Here is a 15,371-nt window from a genome sequence, read left to right on the forward strand (position 1 = left end):
ACGGACATCAATATAAACTGCAACTTTATGGGTTGGCACAGGTGTACAACAGTTTTTCAGCAAGTATCTTTGGAGTGTTGACTCCTCTTTATTGGTTTCATTCATTAAATATATAAATGATTAGTTTTTGTCCTTTGTTCCTGATGGTTCCTGCTGTAATGTTGCACTCAAAAGTGTGCACACAACTATTGTAAGTAGGACTGTCAGTGTGTACATCGCACACTTAAGCACCACAGGTTAATCTTCCTCATCACTTCCAAATCTGTTTGGCTCTGACTCTGGGGTTTGTTTACAACCGTTATGAGCATCATGTCCTGTCTGACTTTTTAATGATGTCACCACACACTGGCAGTGGTCCATTTAAAAACACCCCCACCCCCCACCCCCTGCTGTTGGAACACTCAGTGAGGTGTGTGTTCCTCAATATTAATTCGGGCAAGAAACATCCAATGCAAGGAGACTGAGATAGTTATTGGAGATAAAGCGTGTTATACAACAAATTGAAACCAATAGTAAGGAATTTCTAGAATTAGGGCATGAATACCTCTACTTAAATAAACACTAAAATTCTTCAAAACAGCAACAACAATTGCAATTGCAAATAGGTGCAACTCACTTAAAACATAACCAAACCTAAATGCAGCCTTACATCCTTCATCTCAGTTAAATTTAAAAACTTGCTGTACCTGCTCAGTAAATCAGTTACAATGTGATGGAGAACCAGATTTTTTCATAACACTAACTACTAAAATAACAATAACACTGATACTAGTAATAAGTATTTTGTTGATTCAAATAGGCACTAAAACCAAAGAGAGCAACGGGGCATTCGCTGCAGCCCGTGTAGCTGCTAAACTCTGCATGTCTTTGTAAGTTTCACTTTTCGTCAGACTGACGGGCTTCTCTGTGAGAGTGAGTAAGTAAGAGTGAAAGAGAGTTGGATCCGGAGGAGGAGAGAGGAAGAGATATAGGGCTGATGTGTATAGTGCTGATGTGCAGTTTAAGACACCCGTTCTAGACGATAGGCTTGCAGACAGACACGCAGGCAGGGACTGAATGCTACTGTACTATTTCTGCTTCACTGCTTTGCCACTAACTTTGGTGTTGCAACGGGTTTCTCATTTTGTCGGTGCCAAGCTGCACACACTCTGATAAGGCTTCGTGAGCACACAGTGATCCACTCTGCTGAATGTATGGTGAGGCAAACTGGCAGACAGTTTGCCTGTACTCAGGATATCTAGAGGCGTCATTTTAAATCAGTGGGGGTTATGTATTAGCTGAGAAATGTTGGAGACACTTTAAACTATGAATCATCACTTTGTGCTGCCTTTGCTTTCAATAACAAGTTCCCAACAACAGCTCTGTATTCAGAAAGCAAGAATGTTGTTTAATCCATCACTCTGACCATGGCATTTCATTCACGGTCAGTTGTGACAGCTCACAGCTGATCCTATCGGCTGACTCCTGCAGTCCCCAGTCACATTCAAAAAGTCAATGAGGTCTAACTTGACAGCTCATACTCTTACTGTGCAGAGACATTCATGCTGCTGCTGCTCCTGCTGCTGCTGCTTTTGACCCAGGTTGCTGCAAACTCCCTCCACCTCCCAAACCTCCTCCTACTGTTCTTTGTAGACGGATGCTGCGCAAGCTGTTTCTGAATAATGGCTGGGTTTGTGCCATGGTTTCACATTTATGGAAATATATGTCTGTGGTGTTTTTATTGCACTTCCTGCAGAATGTTTCACATGCTGCTTGGATGTCTCACATGCTGCTTCATCTGGCCCATCAGGGTCAGCAAAAACCTTTCTGTCAAATACAACTGTACTGTAATTTGTTGTAATAAATGCTACTGTGTTCTTTGACACATACACTTGTAACTGAATTACAGGATACAACTAAGGATTACTTTAAAGCCCTTAAGGTTTTTATTATTTCAGACCGCATTTTTGACATTATTTGCATTTTTTCTACAAAAGCCACTGAATGTATATACATTCATAACTAGCTATCCATAGTAGGTTTGATTGTTACTGGTGGAGTCCACCTTTCCTGAGCTAGATTCAGATTACCTGCACACCTGCGATGGATTTGCGAGAAATGGTGTATGTATGTTCTTCAGTGTTACAATTTGTAATTTTACCTCATTTGCAGTAACTTTTCTGCTCTTTGACAGCTCTCCTACAGTCAGAGCTGTTGGAGAGATGTCATGATATTGCTTGTTTATTTCCAACCATTAGTCTAAAACCTAAAGATATTCAATTTACAATGATATAAATATTTAGAAAAGCAGCACAACGTTACACTCGGGGAGCTATAAGCTGCATATCTTTGGCATTTTTGCTTGATAAATGATTTTAACAATTAGTTCATAATTAGTCGTAAAACTGTTCTGTCAACTGTCTGCCATGTAATTTTTATTACTCATTAACCTTTAGCTATGCAAAAGTATTTTCAGCGGCCTAGAGTCTTTTTCACATTTTGCCATACAAAACACTTAATTATGTACATTTCCTGTTAAGTTAAACAGACTGCAACTTTAGTGTGAATAATAAAATGGAGAAAGTTAAAGGTTTAAGTGTTTTCAGTCGCAGCGGTCACAGAAGAAATGCTGGATAGACGACAGTAAGCCGATTTAAACAGCTGCCAACAGCGATTATGCAATATGAGGCTCTCCTGTGACTTGTGTCACCCTTCCAAGATTGGCTCAGCTCTCTTAGACCTTGCTGCCCTCAGGAGCAAAGAGTGTCCATCATATTCATAATTATCTGGAAGGGAGGTCCATCACCATTGCATATTAGCAGCACACAGACAGCATGGCAGTAAATAATCCCATCATTTCAGCCAGAGGAGGTCAGGGAGACATAAATTTAACACAGAACACTTTTACATCCTGGAGGGAATGTAGGGAGGTTTCATCATCTAAAGGATTGATGCCTCGGATTTCCCTTCCCTCCCTGCCTCTTTTACCCAGAGCCAAGAACTCATCGAATAAGTACAGGAGGAATGTTTAGCTTTTTTTTTTCATTTTGATTCAAACACATCTGAATTGCAGTGGATGTATGACAGCTTTCTACCGCTTGAATTTCTCCACCGGAATTCTGAACAGATTGTTCTGGCGAACAACACTTGAAGTAGACCAGCAACAAATCCGTTTTGATGTCTTACCAGCGCTGGGTCACGCTCTGCTATGAAGAAATCTTTTTGTCAGATCAGACCTGGATGATTTCTAGTGAGGAGAAACGTTCCTCGCTCTTGCAAGTTTTAAAGGCTCACTTGGTTTTGCATTTTAACCAAAAAGTACCCAGACATTTTTGAAAGGAGCAGATCATCTTTTAGCTTTTTTTTCTCCCAGATTTAATGTTTTGGTTTATTCTGCTAACATTTATATTACAAGCCCTGAAAATAGTTCTTGTAATAGAAAGTAAAGAGAAAAATGTGGAAGATGTGCAAATGAGCAGCTACTCCACATTGGTATCATTTAACCAATAAATGGACAAAATACTGAATGTCACTTTGCAATGGTTTTTCCACAGATTTTAGGGTGGCTTCCACCACAATCTATCATCAACAGGCCATGTTTTTTTGTTGTTCATCAGCATAATATCCTTATTTCTCACCACTTGAGAGTGTGGCAGCATTAGGACTGCATTTAGGAAGGCTAAATTTTCTATAGCAGAATGTATTGTGTTTTTTTCCTTTCAGCAAGGAAAATGTCTGGGATTTTTTGTCCTTTCCTTCAGTCCATTCCCTTTAGCATGACAGGGACTTTCTTCTCTGTTTGTTTCCCCCTGCCTGACATTTATAAAGTGTGAGCTTGGAGGATGCTCTGCACGCTGGAGAGGAGCTCCATCTCCGGGACATTGGGCATCCATGGTGCGAGCAGCTTCGGATCACTCACTTAAGCAGCTAACATTTCAAACGGGCAATAAAGAGAGTCCTAGTCCCTCTAGAACAATAAAACAGTGTTAGAGTCAAGGGTGGATGCACCGTAATACAGACAGATATTTCTCTGCCACTGCGGCAGCTGCTGCGCTCAGCAGAATGAGAAAGACTGAATCAAAGGACGCTCACTCTAGCAGAGATTCAAGTGTAACATTGACTTTCTTACCATAGACAAAGGATAAAAGATGTACCTAGAGAAGTGAACAGGTCATTAGGGCACTAAAGGAAATCATGACCTTAATCAACCTCTCTCAGTAGAGCAACATTGGTGGAATATGTTTCCTCTTACACAAGCCTTTGAAGTGCCTTTAAAAAATAATTATTTAACATGTAAAACAGTGGAATCTCCTTTCACATATCTTAATATTTTCCTTCTGAATATATTACTGTGGGGACACAGTAAGTCTGAGCAAAGAGAGCATCGTTCTCTCCATATATGACAAGATCTAAATCGGCGTGAGGGTGTAAATTTATTTCTGTCCTTACAGAACAGGGACAGGAATGACAGTTGCGTGATGATCCCTCATGTCTGATCCCTCTCACGCCTCATTCCCCTCGCAGGAATAACATTGAACAGGGATTTAGCCTAGACCTTGACTTGACTGCCAGCTTGTAGAGAAGAGAGCACATTGTCTTTGATGTGTAGGTGTGAGTCTTTGTGTTGTAATAAGTAGAAGGGTCGCCAGTGTTCACACTCGTATGTGTGGCATTGATAGCTGAGATCTGTTGGATTGATGACTTCCTTTCACTACTCATGGTTTTCTGCACTGACGTCCACCACCATGCAAAATATTCCAGCACTTAGATATATGTACATGATTATCTAATCTCAATACTACAAATTAGAGGCATTCCTCAGCCTAAGCTCAATGAGTTCTAGTCTCATAATTTCATATATGCGGCCATTTGTTCCTGTATGCGGTTCATCAAACCCTTTTTGAAGCAAAATAGACAAAGTCATTATTTAGGAAGCGATCGCAGGAAGCCTGTGGTGGCTCCTACTGCTCTTTATGTTGGTTTTTCCTTTAATTTGTCACGCATCTGAAAGTTTCAAGCTGAAAGTAATTTTTTATACACAAAGAGCACTATGTGTAATGAAAACATGTCATGTTTTTATTTTTTTCCCCCCTCACTGAAGCCTTGCTCACTGTCCCACTGTCAACCACTTGAGAGAGAGCACGTAGTTTTAGAAGTTGTTGAGGTCACCCTGAGCTTTCCTTTAAGAGGAAGAGACATGGTGCACCACAGGAAGCACTTTGTTGGTGCGTGTGTGCATATGCATAAGCATAAAAATATGTGCATCTTTTATGTATGTATGTACTTTAACATAGAGTACCACAGCGGGAGACATTGCCTTTCTGTTGTGGCCTAGTTGAACCCTTGCTGAATTCGCTGCAGTGACAGTTTTGCTAACAACTGTAGATATGCTCTGACACCACTCCCCACTGCTATGGGTGTAGGACCAAAAGGATATACCAAGACTAAACTTCTAGAGTCTTTCTTTTAGGTTTGTCATCTCGCCTCATTTTGCATTCATTAATTTTGATAGTTGTTGAGTTGTTGGAGGAGATTTGGCTACGAGGCAAATCCATTCCCATGTACTCTCAGAGGGGGGTCTCCTGCTCTGCAGTGATCGGGCGGGGACGTCACCTAATGATTTATTCATGTGAAAGTTTGTTTCATATTTTGCTTTCTCATCACCATGTTTCTCACTTGCACGCATTCCTCGCTCCCTCACGCCCTCCCGTCAGCGTGCTGTCATGTGGCTCAGGTGACGCTATAGCAAAGGAGGGACGCAAGAGAAAGGAAAAGGAAATCCTTGTCTTCTCACTCTGTTTCTTGCACTTATTTGCATGCCTGCTCTCCATTAGTATCACGTCCCTCACAGCATGTGACAGACTTGTTTTGCATAATTATTGATTTCAAGTGTGAAGAATAAATGCAGAGTGCTGCCAGTGATTAATTTGTTGTGTCTCATTTCCTCTGCGCATCCTCATCAGGCAGAGCCTTGCAGAGAATCTGGAGCTAGACGCCCAGTCTGGTTTGAAATATGAGCTCTAATCCCATAGCAAAGAAGGACATGAAGCTTGAGAGGGTCTAAATGAGGATATTTACCTTTTGTTTTCATGTGGATTCAAGGATTACTTGTAATTAATTGGACCCCCTGCACTGAAAAGCTGTCAGACAAATTATGCAAACAAAAACTAACATTTTTAATTGAGTAAACGCTCAAGGACACACACATGCATGCACAAATACACACATTATCTATCCCCCTTGCCCTCTCTTCCTCTCTTCCCTCTATAAAACACACAAACACAATAAACCAATTTACAGCTACAATCCAAAGGCATTGGTTTATATAATTGAGGTTAATCAAAAGTCTTTTCTTCCATATCTCTGTTTGTTCCTGTAGTCAATGCATGCACCATGTCAGAGTACAACAAGCTGAAGAGCATGCTGCTGGATATGCAACCTAAAGTGCCGAAGGTTGGAGAGCAGAACCAGCAGAGAGACATGGAGGAGAAGAGAGCACTGGTGGATACCATGTTCAAATACCTGGATGTGAACCTGGACGGCCGGCTGGTCAGCGATGAGCTGGAAAAGGTGGGTATCCAGGTGAGATGGTCTGAATGCTAAGATAAATGTATGGATGGGCAGATAAATGGTTAAGATGAAAGAGGAGGTATAAACAAGGGAGGATTATACCTGGAGCATATAATATCACACAATACCATCAGGGATATGTCTGATTGGTCCCAAATTCATTCTGCAGCATGACAATGCATGACATACAGCTAGAGTCATAAAGAACTATCTTCAGCAACAAGAAGAACAAGGAGTCCTGCACAGAGCCCTGATCTCAATATCATTGAGTCATTCACCTCAAGGCAAACGGTGGTCACACCAAATAATTAATTTCTTTTCTGTTTACTCCACTTTATGTAAAGGTAACTGATAAATAAAAACCATCCATGATATTATTTTGAAAGCATCATCACTTTTCTCATAGTGCCTAAAACTTGTCCACAGCACTGTACCTCTAAGTGAAGGTTTTGTCAAGGATTATTGAGCGAGTGTCTATAAAAATACCATTTATATTTGGAACAGGTTTTTCTGAATCCAAGAAAAGTTATTGCCTTAAGTCTGATTATGTGAGAGTGTGAAGAGACTCTGTCTGGTATCAACAAATATACAGTTTTCAAACTTCGTCCAAGACATTTGCAGTTTAGGCGTAAGAATGTTACAAGTGTATTACTGTCATCATGAAAAAAAATGTTTAATTTCTTGGAATGACAGAAAAACTTTCTTGTATTTATTGAAATCTGTTACACTTTAAAATGTGAGCCTATCCCAGCACACATTGGACAACAGTCAGTCAGATTTCTTCTTTCTTTGTGCATCTCTCCACCAGAGATATTACTGAATGTTGTTCATGTGGTCCAACTATAATGAAGTGTGACATGTGGCTGGAACAATAAAAATTCAATGAAAAATGTTAACTGAGGTTATCTTCCCACCAGGATCTGATGGGAAACACTGTGGGGACTGTAGAAAGGGACTGGCATTGATATTTGCAGGATGAGGAAATGAAATTATTGTGGGCATCATCTGGTGTCAGGAAGTGGGCACGAGAGATGAGTAAATCATCACATGCTTCATAGTCTTAATATGTAATATTTTAATTGTACTGTGGCTCTTTCTTTTTATGTGTATATTGAAGGACAGTGTGACGCAGAAGAAAAACAAGCTTTTTAGGCTAAATATAGTCTCTAAAGGGCCACAGTAATTAATCTTTTGTCACCTCACTGCGGTTGTAAGTGACAAGGTGCTTTGTCCTCTTTTAAAATTAAAAAGATTGAGTGATTTTTGGCCTAGTTGTAGCGGCAGAAATAAATAATAAAATCCTTTACTGGCAGAGCTGCATTAAAGATCCAGCAAAAGATTTTGATCAATCACAGCTGGCAATTACTAATGCTGACATGTTGCCAGGAAGTCTTTAGATAAGACATTCGTATTCTGCAAGAATTCATAAATTCACGGAGATAATGCTTTTAGGAATCAAAGGAAAACGGATGAATTTCATTCAGCCATCCAGACGGTCTCCAGTTTGGGATGTGTCTAGAGTCACAGATGGGCTTGGAGTGTAAAGTCCTGTACTTTGGGTTTGAAATATATTATTCAAATGCCCAAGGACAGATCAGTATGAGTCAGTGAACACATGGCTGCGGTCTGCTGTAGGCAGTAACATGAAGAAAAAAAGTTTGTCACATCCTTTCATCTGCCATGTCACATGTGCAGCTCCATATAAAATCAATTGGGGGAGATGAACAAGCACGGGGGCTATATTTTTAAGCTTGCAAATCATAGCTGAAGGAATTAAACATGGCAGTTACCTCATAATTCCTTACCTCCTTTTCTTAACATTTTGGTCTAAAAACAATTCGGCAACTTATGCTGTGAAACGGGACATCAAATAATCAGACTCTTTCTAAAAATTGAAAATTAAAAACATCTTTGTAGAGTGTTATTGCTACTGATACACGCTGTAGCATTACATGTTTCATGGTAGAGAAGCAGCAGTATGAGCGGTCCAGTTTGATCTATCTGTGGATTTTGATAGACCTGCGTTGCTCACATTTGGTGAGTAAAATCTAATATTGACATGCCAACTGCCTGCAAGGCTCTCACTGACTGAGCTGCTGACTCAGAGTTGTTTTCTGCCTGAGATTTTAGCTTTGTTCATTGACAATAACACAAGTGATTGAAAATCAGTGTTTTCTTTACCCTGCATTCTGTCAATGAATGAACATGAGACCAAGTACATTAAAAAAAAAAAATCAGTTTTTAAATGAAGCTAGGTTTTACGCTAGATGACTCAAGGTCTTTGAATGATATGACCACAAATGAAAAGATAAGGTGAGGCATCCTGTTTAAATGCTCTTCCAGCACTTAAACACAGAATCCAGTTTTCCAGCACAAGCTTTTGGCAAAATAGACCTGCATTTAGAGTGTAGCACTTTTCTTAGTAACTGTTATGCATAACAGTTTCATAGAAAAAAAGCTTCTTTTACAGAATATAGTGCAATTGGAATTTTGGAACAGAAGCTGAATCTTCTGTTTATCTTCCTAAAACTGCTTAACATCACCTATTCAAAGATGGCTCCCCTGAGAAAGACGCACCACTAAAGGGGAAGAGAGGGCTCATAAATGACAAACAATGGAGGAGAGAGTGGTGTGTCTTCCCAGGGGAGCATCTTTGAATTAACTCAGGTGCAGTATGCACAAGTGGAGGCAGCAAGATAGAGATAGTAGAGATATTCTTAAAATGGAAGGCAATCAGAAACAGCACTTAGATGACAGATTGCATATTTAACCCAGACTGCAATTAATCTCAGAAAGAGCCACTTTCTGTGATTCAGGTGTTTATGTACATGAGGCATTTTCTTTCAGAAGGAAATCGTATTCTGTTTATTGGTGGAATGAAAAACTGCTAAGCATTATTTATAATGCTAATTATATTCAGCTAGGCAATTTATTTCAAATCACTTTTGCTCTTGCTGGAAACACATTGATTACTCATTTACCACATGAAACAGCGAAAGTTGAAAGCTTCTATGAGAACTATTTTGTATCTACTTGTAAAACAGAGCAGTGAAAGTCCGATTTAGATAATATATAATAACTCAAATATGTAAAATACAGAAAGTAGGTAAATGTACAGTTTTAATTACATAGAGAATTCTATGATTCCTCCCATTGTGTAACCTAAGGAGACAGGCTGAGCCCAGCTGTTTATAGTGCCAAGGCTATACTATTAGAAGAATACTGAAATGTTAAATGTGTGTGGTATCTCCAAAATGTCAGATTTACATTTATACCGAATGTGCATAATGTGGGTCTATCTTACAGAAGATAGCTGAGAGTAAAAAAAAGATGAAGGCAAGAGAGAATTGATTCAGCTATAAGGTGTGAGAATTTTGCAGCTGTGTATGATAATTGCCTGTATCACCACTTTCTCCACACAGTTTTTTTGTGATGTGTGTGTGTTTTTTTTTGTTCTGATATATGATTTAACATATTTTGTTTGTATGTTTTGTGTGTGTTAGATCTCCATGAAGGAGCACCTGGAGGACAGCCTGTTGGAGTGCACCATGCAGGACCTGCTGCGTTACGACGACTACAACAACGACGGACACCTCAGCCTGCATGAGTTCTATACAGCTTTCCGTAAGTCTTTGTTTGTGTCCGTACTTTGCCCTTTTAGTTTCAGTCTCGATGTTCTTTTTTGTCAATTTTCCCTCAAACTATTTATTCCTGTAAAACTATCTATCATGCTAAAAGCCTATTTATAGTGTATCTACTTTTAAAATGTAGCACAGTGCAGTTTGCCTTTAAAGTTCTTCATAATTGTACATTAAACCCCACCTGCCAATCTGTATTTTCAGCTAATACTACATACCCATTTAGCACTTGTACACCTTGTAGTCAATTAGTTTGCTTTAGTGGACAAACTGTGCAATATATATGTCACCCATGCTTTTAAGAACTAAAAGCACATTCTACTGTCACCACTGTTTAGAACCTGGAGACCTCCCAGCCAGTCAGCCTCTACACATCAGGATAAAAGTGTTTCAGCCAAAGATAAACTGATAATTGCACACAAGCCCATGTGCCCAGACCCAGCTATGATTATAGCATCTGGAACAGCCATAATCGACTTTGGGGTTTAGGCTGAGCAGCAGCTGAGAGCACAGGCAGGTTCCACCTTATTATGGCCAGTAATCAGAATTCCACCGCTAATGTTACTGTAGTATCACCATGAAAAATGTCAACGTTCTGCAACTCTGTTTTCAAACTTTTTCTCATCCATATCCAGATTCAAACTGCATTTAAAGAACCAAGATCTAAATCCAAAATGGTGATAAAATCTGATAAACCCGATGAATCCAGCAGTTAACTGTGGCACGTGGCCATTTCCAAGCCTGTGCCTTCAGCCTGTGCTGGTCGGTTAAGCCTCACCACTTATTTAGCCTCCTAATGACTGGTTTTAGTGGGAACCATCCTGCTATTATTTGGTTACACTCCCCTCACCTTCCAGATGGGCAGTTAGCAAATTGCTTGGTACTTATCTACCTACAGGCCTGCCTGCAGGTTTTAGGCCAGGTTTGTCAATGCATTTTATGTTTGACAAGCAGTTGAAGGAGTGGGTTGGGACCAATAAAACAAGCTATTGATCAGATGATGCTCAAGGTTAACTGTTGGGCTGCAGAACGGCAACACCAAGGGGGAGTAATTAATTTTGAGTGGCGCATCTGGTGTTCTGGATAATGTTGATGGTGTTGAATTGTGCAAGTTTGCATGTAAGTGTGTTTGTGTAGAACTGTAGGTGAGTGTTGTGTGTTTGGTTGGGATGCAATCAGTTCTCATCCCAGTGAGCGGTCTGGGAAGGGAAACAGCCAGCAATCACAGGTGTGTTTAGCAGGGTGGAAACTTACAATATGGTCATAAGCTTGGCATATAGAATACGAATAATAGACCAAAATGATGTGAGAAGATTATTTCTCCCTGGTTGAAATTCTGTTGTCAAGCTAGTTGTCTGATCTCTGACGAACATTTGAAAGACAAGTTTTAGTCATGTTTTGGAGACCCTACAACTCAAAGCACAGCAGCAGAAAGTGTGCTCAGCAATTCTCCTTCAGTTTTCATGGTTCTCCCCTGTTGATATTTTTTATTCCCTGTTCTGCAGCTTTGATGTAAGAATAAAAAACCCTTTGGCCATTTCCCAAGAAGATAACTCCAGCTCCATTGTTGCTCCCACAGTCACTGAACTTGTGCTGTTAAGAAACTCTGGTTGTTGGTTCGCCCCTTCTGCTGTCTTTGCTTTATTTAACGTATAAACCTTGACAAGCACATCGGTCTACAAAGGTCTGTTCTGTTGCCACACAGATCTATTTTTTATTTTTTACCACAAATTGAATAGAGGAGAATATGCTTCGAAATACTCCTGAAATGATTGCATTCTTATTGATTTTTCTTCCCTCCCCTTGTTCTACCTTTTACAAGCGCAGCAGGTTGTTTTTATGCACCTTTTTTGATTTCTCAACTGCCTCCTTGGCACCTCTGTTAAGTAAATGGTACTTAAACGCCTATTTCTTTCTCCAAGAGTATGTATTCATAATTATAATCAGAGAATAATGCTAACTGACTGTTAGTGATGTAGTCTCAAAGATTACAGGCAATTACTGGGAGAACACATTTATGTTTGTGTTACAGACATTTAGAAGTTGTTCTAATCCAGTCAGTACAACCACAGAATCATCTTTGCTTCCTAAATAATCAGCTTTATAAGTAACCAGTAATGTCCAGGGTAGGGTTATAGTCACAAAATGCTGGAGTACATTTAGCAAATATGTCTTTAGAAGAGAGCTTAAAAGCATTTCATCTGAAGCCTTGGGAAAAAAAAGCTGTATTTTTAGAGCTTGTCAGAGGTCAGTGACTTCACAGTTGCATTCACGGTATTTAATCTGTAAATTCTGTGTTCTGCTCAAGCTGTAACCGATTATTGTTTTAATTATTTTTTATACTGTATGTTGTTACATTTTTTTCCACCTTTTCCTTTTAGAAATTAGTGACAAATGCCAATCATGCATTCCCAGAGCCTCATGTTACATCTTCAGATTGCTTGTTTTGTTTCACCAACTGTCCAAAACCCATTTTTATTAAAAACAAACAAACCAAAAGCAAAAAAAGAAGTAAAAAAGAAGAGATCTACACATGAATAGCTCGACACAGAGAACATTGGCATTTCTGGATGATGAGGTTTAGTTCAGTAAAGCCAGGAAAAGAACGACCTCTTGTTCTGTGCTACAGCGTGTGAGTAATCAACCTGTTCTTTGTCATAGAGCGTATTGCAGCACAGAGATAACGGCATAATGGCTTTAAATCAGCTGTGTAGTTTCTTAATGGTGCATGGCTTCACTCGTTTCTGTTTCCTAACATTTATTATAGTGTCAACTATAGTGTGGAAGGCTTGTACACGTGACCTTTGTATCCGAATTAGAACCACTGTAAACAATAATTACACAATAATACATGTGCAGGAATTTGCCTCGCGGACGTTGGCACCCTTGCTGTAGCCGAGATGATTCACATTAACTGTTCAGGAAAAGACAACGGTGTGTTAGCACTGCAACTGATAGGTGAGCAAGCTCGTTGAGAGATATCTGTAGCCTGCAGATGTAATATACACGGTCACACAAGGTCAGAGCTCCTTTGTGAATACATGTGTAATATATAAAGCTGCCCTGAAGTGATACATGGACTGCATGTGCATTTGATGGTGAGTAACCTCTTTGTAAATGTACCGTCTGAGATAGCTGCGCTGGACTTCATAATACTGGCTTTTCCACAGTGCCTGCAGCTCAGCACAGCTGGTACAGTTCTTGTAGTCATTGCATACACCATTAGTAGGCCGTGTGTCCTCATGGCTACATAGAGGTCACAGATAGGGTTGGAAAACAACAGTGTTAGGAAAGCTACAGATAGCAGAATTCGTGACACATCCACATCAGGATTCTCTTACTACTGTGGTGTTATTGGCCATTACTCCTCCAATTTACTACTTTAAACTAAAGGCTTTAGTGTGATTATGGTCAAAAACTTAAAAAGTTTTCTTGACTTAAATGCAGAAACTTTGGGACTGTTGGAGACCCTCCACATCCTGCAGAGATCAGCGTGAAACCAGCGGAATACATATAAACAACGATGGTCATGAATTCAAACTAATGCCCCAGAGCCGCGCTCTTACGTCAGGCCATTGGCTTTCTTGTTTTACTAAATCTTTTTGATTGACTCTGGGCCATTAAGCCAGCAAACTGGGAGCGTAACAGGGGAGCAAAGTAGGGAAACACCAGAAGAAAGATGACATGTGAGAAGAAAGCAGTAGGGCAGCAGCAGAAAGACAGCAGGAAGATGGGGGGAAGTTTTAAAGGGAGAGATGAAAAGAAAAATGAAGGCCAGAAAAGGAAGACTCTTAATCTTTCTTTTATCTCTTTGCTGGCCATCATCGTATGACATAATTGTCTGAAAAGTTTGTGGTTACAACTTTTATATTGTGTCTGAAAGTTATCCCTTTTGGCACAGCAATCTAACTGCATTTTCAGTGAGTGATCTGTTTTTCTGTTTCCTAGTTTTTTTCTACAACACAAAACACAAACCACTGGAAATATTTTGATGGCAGTGAAAGTTGCTGTTTTCATGAAATTTAAGTTTGCTAATTGGACTTAATAGTGATATAGTTCGGCATGTACCTATACAGTTGTAGGCCTCGTTTTTGTGAGTCGTGATTATTAACAGAGCCATTAGTTTTTTGTTATTTACACTCACAGTTGGTGAGCATTTAATTAGGACCAGCCAAGTTTTCTCTTGTTCCCATTATTCCTCCAGCTTTCTCGCACATGCAGTTCTTCTCTTCTAAACTTGGCCATTCATTTTTCTCAACATTCTTCCTCCACCGTGGGTCTATTTGTTTTCCGTGACTCCAGTTAATACTGGAATTATATGGAGATGTTGGGCTGCACTGCCAGGGCCACTCAGCATGTCTGACTAATTAATCAAGAGAGTGAAGTAGCAGAGATGGAGACGAGGAGGTGTATGAGGAGGAGAAGAGAGGATGAAATGGAGGAAGAGTAGAAAGGAGAGTATCATGGTGAGAGGAAGGGATTCTGAGAAGGGTCACAGAGGGAAGAAAAGGAGAGAAAATCCAGTGGTGAAAGAAGGAAGAAGAGCCTCTTTTTCTTTCTGAAGTGAAAAGCCCAGCAGGGGAAATGAAATTAAAAATGAGATAAAGTGGAAATAGAGGAAAGAAAATGAGAAGGTTGTAATTGGTCAGCTGATGATAGACAGAAAAAGAGCAGCCAGGGTCAGTTAAAGGTCAGCAGGTTCATGTGTTGAAGATTGTTTCTTCAACATATAGATAAATTTGTTTCCACAGAGTGTATGTTATCCATGCCTCTGGAACATAGATGTGTCTTTGCAGTGCATAAGCTTGGGTACACCCACATGAAAACATCCATGTACATTCACACATAAACAGTAGGCATGCAGACAAAAATAGACACATGGGTAAGTGCATCTGTAATCAGTGGAATATTCAGAGTTGCTATGACAGTGGAGATGAAACTTGTATGGAAACACAAATTTTCCACTTTAGTTTTCCAATATCCAAACTGAAATCATACTCGAAAGATTTCTTTACAATCATGTACAACAGTACATAACATACATAGGTTAAAATATTTTTCCTGCTGGGCTCTGGCTCCATTTTGCACCTCTTAAGTATCCAGTGAAGCTCTGAAGAGAGCCCTGATGCCTCTGCAGCAAGATAATATCTTTGTGTTGCTGCCCGGCAGCTCCCGTCAAGGCTT

At 39.8% G+C, this 15,371-nt stretch overlaps 1 protein-coding gene across 1 annotated transcript in view; it reads left to right on the forward strand.

The window, feature by feature from the left end:
* fstl4 (follistatin-like 4) overlaps window positions 1-15,371 on the forward strand; it is a 169,687-nt gene that overhangs the window by 104,284 nt on the left and 50,032 nt on the right. The window contains exons 4-5 of the mRNA XM_041051793.1: window positions 6,359-6,549; window positions 10,053-10,173. Coding sequence (XP_040907727.1) covers window positions 6,359-6,549; window positions 10,053-10,173 — 312 coding nt within the window. The remainder of the gene's footprint in view (window positions 1-6,358; window positions 6,550-10,052; window positions 10,174-15,371) is intronic.

The sequence above is a fragment of the Toxotes jaculatrix genome, chromosome 12 (genome assembly GCF_017976425.1).
Source record: "Toxotes jaculatrix isolate fToxJac2 chromosome 12, fToxJac2.pri, whole genome shotgun sequence".
NCBI lineage: Eukaryota > Metazoa > Chordata > Actinopteri > Toxotidae > Toxotes > Toxotes jaculatrix.